Here is an 8,693-nt window from a genome sequence, read left to right as displayed (position 1 = left end):
TGGAGAAGAACCAACACCCCTATATTACCTAAAACACAAGGTCATGTGTGCTTTACTGACAACTCTGTATGTGATGTTGAAACACTTCTGTATGCAAAAGCATGAGATTCGGGAATGACAACTCATTTCTTTCCTGCGAGGCATTTAAGACAATATTGCAAATGGACCTTACATGTAAGCGAATGGACAAGTTTGATATGGAAACAAACCATGCAGAATTGAATTCCCAAACGTAAGTGGGTATGTGGAGACTCATTATCATCATCAAACTTTAACGTAGCTTTGCACAAGTGTCATTGGATGACAGATTACAATGCACATCAATTGGATTCGGAGAGGGTTCGCAATCCATTATGGGTTAAAAGCTGTTCCGGCATGAATCAGAGTCACAGTGGTGAGGAGATCATCGATACAAGGGATTATGCAGATTAAAGAAATACCCTGTGCATCTGAAAGTTTTCAGAATGCAAACTATGTCAACCCTGCAAACAAGAGGCACTGCATCATTATGGCAGGAGAGACAAAGCAGAGGGGGTTTAACAGACAAAAAAAGATTGTTTTAATAGGAGAGAAACATCAGTCATCGAGTCCTACTTCATTCAGACTTTCTATCCAACCCCATCCATCTTCAGTGCCAAGAGATGACAGGGCCCTGCTCCCTTTTTCCCCCCGCCTGGTATATCAATAATGTCCATTTCTACCATAACAAATGACTCGCTAGAATGGCCCTTTTCCCTAAAGTGGCTTGCCAAGCTCTAGGGATGCCTTAGTACCTGCTACGGTCAACATGGCTATAATGGGATCTCTTGTGAGGTAGGCATCAATGGGCGGAGCCTTTTGTACCCATCTTCATGAACAGCCACTTTGTCATTCATGGCTGGGGAATGTCTGCAAAAGAAGGAGCTGGGGGGAAAAAAAAAAAAAAACACACACACACACCCTACACAACCCAGAATGCAAATTCCTTCGCCCTCCTGAAACGCTTCTCCGGGCATTATCTGCGAACAAAAGTGCTCCATGCAGGCGGTCTCTGCATCACTGCTCTCTCTGTTAGCAACACCTGCTTAGTGTCAGCACAGAGAGTTTCAGAGTTATCTTTTTGCCATGTCTGCAGAAGCCAACCAGAGCACAATGGGCCCATTGCTTGGGGTCACTTATGTCTTTCTCCCTTTCCCTACACCACCAACTTGTTCACCTCGGCCACTCCTAGGACCCTGGATAGCTAAATAAGTTGGCGGTCTTGAGTACTGGGGAGAAAGGGGGAGAATATAGGTCTCTGGCCTGAATCACCAATGCCGCTTCCCCTCCCCTCCCTTTTCCTTAAGACCTGATGGTCTTCAGTCACACATCTTAAAAGAAAAACAAAAAACAAAAACACAAAGACTTACTTGTCTCAAGTCGATGAAGGCCAACTGCAGTGTGTCCCCTTGGAACCCAGGCACTGGCCCGGATCTGGCAAACTCTGTGGGAAAGAAAAGAGGATAAAAAGCGCCTTTAACTAACCATGGACAGGGAGATTGGCAGACGGATGACAGGGAAGACAAGAGAGACTGGGGGAGAGGAGGACTGCACTTCTAAGGAGTCATGTCTCCCTCCCTTCAGCTTCTTTGTTTGCCCTTCAAAATTTGTGTCATCAAAACACCATTAATTCCACCGTCCTGACAGCAAGGAAACTGTACTAATTCGACCTGAAATTTATTCCCATGAGCCGCACTGGGCTTCAGAGTATTTGTTTTGTGAATGGACAAACAACTTGCAAAGAAGAAAGGGGAGGTGGGGGTGGAAAAGTTTTTCCTCTCAACACAATAAAATCTTCAGCTGTGAAACTCTTTTCAGTTCCGAAAGCTATTTATATTTTAGGGCACTGAAGGTATTTTCTAATTTCACGCCTGTCACCGGGTTCCATAAGCATTCATCAAAAAAATATGCCCAGCAGCACCATTAATTATTCTGCAGCAGATTATCTGCATTTTCTGGTATGAAACATTTTTGCTCGTATACAAGCACCCAAAGCGGGAAGAATTGCCCCCACTGTGTGGCCTATTTATTTATTTTGGAAGTGGACTTTTGACATCTGAATAACGTTGGTTTATAAAGCAAAGAACACTTCCAAAGCCATGTTTGCCCCTTTCTGGTGTAATCCGGCCCCAATTCTACACTTAGGTGGTTTATTTTTCTTCTAATGTATTGGTTAAACTTAGTCCAAAACTAATACGGGGGACCATACATTATGATTTCAGGTTAGAGGATCATTTCACAGCTCTTGGTTGATAACTGTCACAAAGAGGCTGATAACCGTATTTCTCCTTGCTGAGCACTTGTGTTGAAGGCCTGATTCAGGCCATCTGATCTTGCCCAAGTTTACTAAACCAACCATTAGAACGACTCTTCATACAAAACCAGGACCTCACTTAGATACAAGGATCATGGCTGAATCTCCAACCTCACTTTACTCCCTCATGTCTAAGTGTACGTGGTTTGTGAAGTCACCTAGGAATACCATACGCCAACTGTATGTCCTATGCTTTTGCCTGGCTGAATTTTGTTGCTTTTGTGGAATTACAGTATGTCAAACTGGGACAGTTTGCAGGAGACACCGTTTACCATGGCTGTACAGAAGAAGAAAAAGTGCTCCAAGCTATAGCTTTTAAATAAAATGATCCCAACACCCATGATTTAGCAGCTACTTCAGCACAGTTATTCATCATGTCAGGACTTTGTAAGGTAGGGGAGCAAGTCCTCAGCCTAGCATGAAGCCTCCACAGCCCCTGTGCCCCTGCTGAGAGCAAAGGAAGATAAAAGCAAGGTTTTACTTCACATCTTCATGCCCAGACTAAGGTACTGAGGGATAATATATGGTTACCCACAAAGTCCTAAATGGTGCCACCTCACTCCATATATTCCCTTCACTGGAAGCCTGCTTCCATTATTTCTCTCACTTTGAAGTAATACCAAGAAGGAAAAATACATTTAAGAACCACATTTTTAAGGCCCTGATCCTGCAGCCCAGTCACTTGAGCAGTCCCACTGGCTTTAATGAGACACACGGAATTTGCCCCATTTCCAAATTCTCATGCAATTAAGATCATTTGTCCCCCCCTCCACCGCAACCTTTTCATTCAAATGTCGGAGGAGGCACATCCTGCAATTTGGAAATTGGCTGCCATGTCCTTTTTAAAGTGCCAATTTTCAAATGTCAATAGTTTTACTTTTTAATATTTTAACATACCAAAATAGTCTCAACTGGCATTATGACTAACCTCTCAATCAAGCATTTCTAAAGTGACTCTCACTGTAGTACAATATTTGGAAAATTGCAGCAAGTTGTTTTTTGTTACAGAACTCAGAGAGGCAGTCAGATTAATAAACAGGTTTTCAAAACCAAAATCCCATACCTGTGCTACTAACAGAAACTTAATTTAACAAAGAATTAAACAAAAAATCTAATTTAAATTTCACCATTCAAGATGTTTGGCAAAGAAAGGTCCACCTCTGATGGTCCCTAAATATGGGCCCGAGGGCTAAATTTAGGCCTGTATGTTTGACAAGTTTGGTTTTGATTGACATTTGCACATCATGGAGATTGTACAGTTAAACTAGGCTGCTCAGTGTCTAGTCAATTTCATTTTCAGAGTCTCCAGCTGTTGCCCACTGTGCTCCAATGTCCGGGCTGCAAACAGTCCAGGGGAAAGTTGAAATTTAAAGTGACAAACTATTTTCATTGAATTAGTTTTAAATTTCATTAAACCATTGATATTCGTGTTACTGTGCATTTTGTATAAACTTATTTAACAGACTCAATTTCACCCTTGTGCTCAGGGGACAGTCCACGCCCTAAGAGGGACTTAAGCAATGCAGAGGTCTCATGCTGGTGCTCTGCAAGAGGCGATTTTCTGTTACATGCCCATCCCCACAGCATCTGGGCACATTCACATAATACAAAACCCCCATATTAAGCATCTGACCACCACACACATTTTAAATGCAGGAAAAAGCCTTCTGGCTTCCCAAGAATGCACAGAAAATATTATCACTGAGATGGCGTATTTAAGGGGCCTGTCTACGGGTTTACTGCACTGGGGCACTGTGCTGTAACAAAGGAGTGTTTTGAGAGGGGCAGGCGTATATTCTTGCTTCTACGCATGTGGCCAAATCCTATTATATCTATAGCCGAGTGAACACTGGGAGAAATATCAGAAATTATTTTTTTGAAAAAAGCCAGTTTGTAAATTCAAGTGTCTAACAGTTGCTAGAAACTAATTTAGAATTCTAAACTCAACCGTAAGATTCCCAATTTGTGCAGACACCGTCTTTCAACTATTCATGACAATTTGTTTGCAAAAGATCTGCTGCTGATATTCTTGAATGTTTCCAGATAAGCAATACAGTCCCAAATCTTGTGATCTGTTTAGGGACAATTCAAGGTAAAATCCATCCCATTCATTACATGTGTCTAATTATTAGCTCTGCTCTCGTTATGTTGAGGAACCATGTTACAACCCTGTCTGTAGTGGGGTGTAACCCACGTTAATAAACAACTGTAATAAAGTATGGTCCATCCTGTACAGGGAAGAGTAACCCATGTTACAGCACCGCTGTATTAAACATACACTAACTCAGTAAATTCTGTAGTGCAGACTGGCTCAAACGGTAACTCCTCAAAAAACTGGTGGAGGCATGCATTGCATGAATAATACATCCAAGGAGTGAAACAGCCTATGAGATCATTATTATATTACTTATATTACAGTACAAATGAGATCACAGATATTGCTTATACGATGCAATGTGTACATTGACTTCAAGGGATTGGAACAGGAATGAATGGGGTGTTTCACCACATTATTATTACAAAGTACTGCAGCACCCTCTGTACTCATAGGTCACATTTTACATACCAATGCCACAAACTTATCTGGGGAAAGGAAATGTACAAAGTCCTTTTAAAAAGGAACAGAGCTTTAAAGGAAAGACACAGCCAGTTCTTGGTTTTAATCTCCTCAATCAGGTTTCAGTACAGTTTTCTCAGAACGACCCAGCACAGTGGTGGCCTCGGCACTGTCAGATTCGTTTATTGTACTTTCTCCACTACCAAGGCGAGCGGCAAGATAGAGCAAGCCACCTACCATACGGCCCCTTGAGCAGAAAATCACAAGAGAATAGAGCAGATCTGTATGCGGCTGTTTGTACAAAGCATTTAGCCAGGCTAAAGGTTTGAGAGGCTTGTGTTCAGGCCAAAGAAGTAATGTCTTTGCAAGGCCTACAGCTAGGGCCACCCAGGGCAGGTTACAGAGGGACTCTAGCCTCTTTTCCAAAAGGCTTCTCCAATGAAAGAATCAAGGAACTGTTAAGCAATGAACAAAGAATAAAGAGTTCAAACACACAAGGGAAAAAGGCACCCATTGTAAATTAATGATACAGAATTTGGGAATATCCTTTCATATACTGTAACACAGCTATACATGCAAGTATACAAGTATACAGAGATTCTAATACATTGTGTGTAGTTAGGAGTAAACACAGCTGGCTTCTTTATTCCCAAATTCACTAATTTAGGGACAAGGTTTTCTGCATCATACGTGTCCCACCTTCAGAATGATGGTGTGGATGGGTGGTACAATGATTTTATTAGCACTCATTTACTGTAACCTGCATAATTTGCACATGGTTTCATTACTTGTGAATAATGCAGTTATCCCAAACTCATGCCAATTAAACCTTTAAGCCAAACCATCAAGTTCTGTTTTTTTTTTTTACACACACACACACACACACACACACACACCCTTTTGTCACTGTAGTAGCTGAATTTTATATATATACACTATCTATATATACACACAGGTTTTTTATATTATCACGTGTATTATGTATTTCACACACACACCTTTGCAAAATCCTACCTTCCCATTTGCTCATGCTGTGCAATATTTTGGCCCCATGTCAAGATGATAATTACAGAAGCAAATTTTCAGCATGGGCTCATAAATGCTCAGAAGAGTTTTGCAAAGCTGACACACACACTTTCTTACTCTTCTATACACAGACATGGTTGGTAGGACTAGTGGAGGAGGTGGGTTTGCAGCAGACCTTTGGAGACAGAGAGGGGGGCTTGGAGTACAACAGCTGAGAGGCTGTTGCAGGCAAAGGGGTGGCATCAAGGTAGGGTTTGCCTGAGCCCTCCCTCAACCCTGTTTATGGGATTATGAAGCTTCATACAGACAAGATTTAATCCTAGATGCTACAATGAGTTTGGACCAAATAATAGTAGAAGGGGACAAGGGTTTTTAAATCAATTTGATATTATGAAAGTCACTGAACAGTAAGGAAGCAGAAAGGGCAGGAGAAAGACTCGGTAGGGAGGAGTTGGAAGAAACAAATTAGGGAAATCTTGGGTGGCAGGAGAGACGCAAGCTCCTCCTATCAATCTGGGGAAAGAGCAGGAGGGGAGGGCTAGCTTGCTAGGTAGCAAGGATAAAGCACATCTGGAAATGAGGGAGGAATAAAAATTAAACATTGCAGCCCTGATGGCAATCCTATAGAGTATCTAACGAGAGCTCCAGCCCTCATAGTGCTCCAGAGCTGGGATGTATAACAGCAATTGAGTCTGAGAGTTGTAACAGTGATGGAGCATAGCTGAATAGCATACAGGGTGGAACTTGAGATGTAGGAAAGAGAATGTGACGTTGTGCAGTCTACATGGTTTTATAAAAATATAATAATAAGTCAATATAATGTAACTGGGATAGATTTAGAGAAAATACGGTAATAAGTGATATAATGTAACTGGGATATGCTTCATGCAAAAGGTCTCTTGTAAGGTATCATTACAACAGTGCATGGGCTTCCCCTGTGGTCTTGGTCCCCAAAAGAGATGGCACCGTTAGATTTTGTGTAGACTATAGAAAACTCAATGCTGTCACTGTAACAGATGCATACCCCATGCCAAGAATTGATGACATGCTGGATGTGCTGAGCCAAGCCAAGTACCTTAGTACCTTTGATCTGACGAAAGGTTACTGGCAGATCCCTCTGGAGGGAGAGGCGCAACAAAAATCAGCTTTTATCACAGACATAGGGCTCTATGAATTCACAGTGTTACCTTTTGGTCTGGTAAATGCGGGGGCCACCTTCCAGAGACTGGTCAACAGAGTGTTAAATGGCTTGCAGCATTATGCTAGGGCATATATAGATGACATTGCTGTATTCAGCAACACCTGGGGTGACCACAGAGAGCACCTGGAAGTCGTGCTATCAAAGCTCAAAGAGGCTGGGCTAACTGTGAAGCCCTCCAAGTGCAAGATAGGGGCAGCCAAAGTCCCTTATCTGGGGCACTGGGTAGGGGGGGGTAAAATATCCCCCGACCCTCTTAAGGTGGAAGCCATCGTGAAATGGCCTGTACCCCAGACTAAAAGGCAAGTCCAATCCTTCATAGGCTTGGCAAACTACTACAGGAGGTTTGTGGTGGGGTTCAGTGACGTTGTGTCCCCAATCACGGACTTATGTAAAAAGCATCAACCTAATAAGGTCATTTGGTCAGAGGCATGCCAAAAAGGCTTCAACAAGGTAAAAGCACTCCTGTCTGCGAAGCCTGTGCTGGCCAGCCCTAACTTCGAAAAGCCTTTTGAGTTGTGCACTGACGCGTCAGACACAGGGTTGGGTGCTGTGCTGATGCAGACAGGGGAAGACAGTAAGAAGCATCCCATTGCCTTCCTGAGCAAAAAACTGTCCCCGGCCGAACAGAATTACTCTGTTATAGAGAAGGAATGCTATGCCATTGTGTGGGCCGTCAAACAATTAAGACCTTACCTTTTTAATAGGAGGTTCAGAATTCTAACTGACCATTCACCTTTAGTATGGCTTCACCGAACTAAGGGCACCAACTCCAAACTGCTACGCTGGAGCCTGGTCCTACAGGAGTTTGACATGGAGATTACTCATATTAAAGGAAAGGAGAACTGGGTAGCAGATGCCCTGTCCAGAAAAGAGGAACTGTAGGTATACTGCCTCCGCCATGGACAGTGTCCAAGTCTCTGGCAGTAAGTTCAGGGGGAGGGTGTGACAGCGTACCCCATAAGGCTTTATGGGGAGGGGGTGCTTATAAATGTATGTATGACATAACTGGAATATGTTTTGTGCTGCCTGTGCCAGGTAACATATCTCCGTAAAGGTTATGGTCTACTATATCTATTCATCCTATTTGTACATATATATATCTACTTGAAGTTAAGAATATGGGCGGTATGCTTGTTTGGTTTCTAAGTAAGCTTTGGGAGGCATTTGGTCAGCTTCTTTAGGAAGGAATTCGCCAGGTTAAGTACCTGATCAGGGAACAATGCATCTTGGAATGCTCCAATCCACATAAGAAGTCTTCCTGGAGACATGCAAGATTCCATGTGGGCAATGGCTTCAGCCTGTAAAGACTGAGTCATGCAGGGACATGTGACTTGCCCAGGTGACTCCAGAACTCCATCTTGGAGCTGGACTTTGCATAGGAGGGAGGAGGGGGGTCTCCTCCCACAAGAGAGAGTCTATTTAACCCTGGGAGAGACCCCTCCATTTTGTCTTCAGCTGGCTAAAGAAGGAGCCTCTCCAACCCCCCAGGATGCTTGAAGGAAACTGAAACAAAAGACAGTAACTACAGGGGTGTGCTTGTCTTTAGCACTCAGATGCCCAACTCCCAATGGGGTCTA

General features: G+C 43.0%; 1 protein-coding gene across 1 annotated transcript in view; it reads right to left on the bottom strand.

The window, feature by feature from the left end:
• Window positions 1-1,337: 1,337 nt before the first annotated feature.
• The window catches only part of EXOC6B (exocyst complex component 6B), a 326,512-nt gene continuing 319,156 nt past the window's right edge, over window positions 1,338-8,693 (bottom strand). Inside the window, exon 20 of the mRNA XM_026659543.1 lies at window positions 1,338-1,462. Coding sequence (XP_026515328.1) covers window positions 1,338-1,462 — 125 coding nt within the window. The remainder of the gene's footprint in view (window positions 1,463-8,693) is intronic.

The sequence above is a fragment of the Terrapene carolina genome, unplaced genomic scaffold, assembly GCF_002925995.2.
Source record: "Terrapene carolina triunguis isolate 2854851 unplaced genomic scaffold, T_m_triunguis-2.0 Scaffold633, whole genome shotgun sequence".
Classification (NCBI taxonomy): domain Eukaryota; kingdom Metazoa; phylum Chordata; order Testudines; family Emydidae; genus Terrapene; species Terrapene triunguis.
Note: the sequence above shows the minus strand (reverse complement) of the source record. Positions and strands in the feature narration are given on the sequence as shown.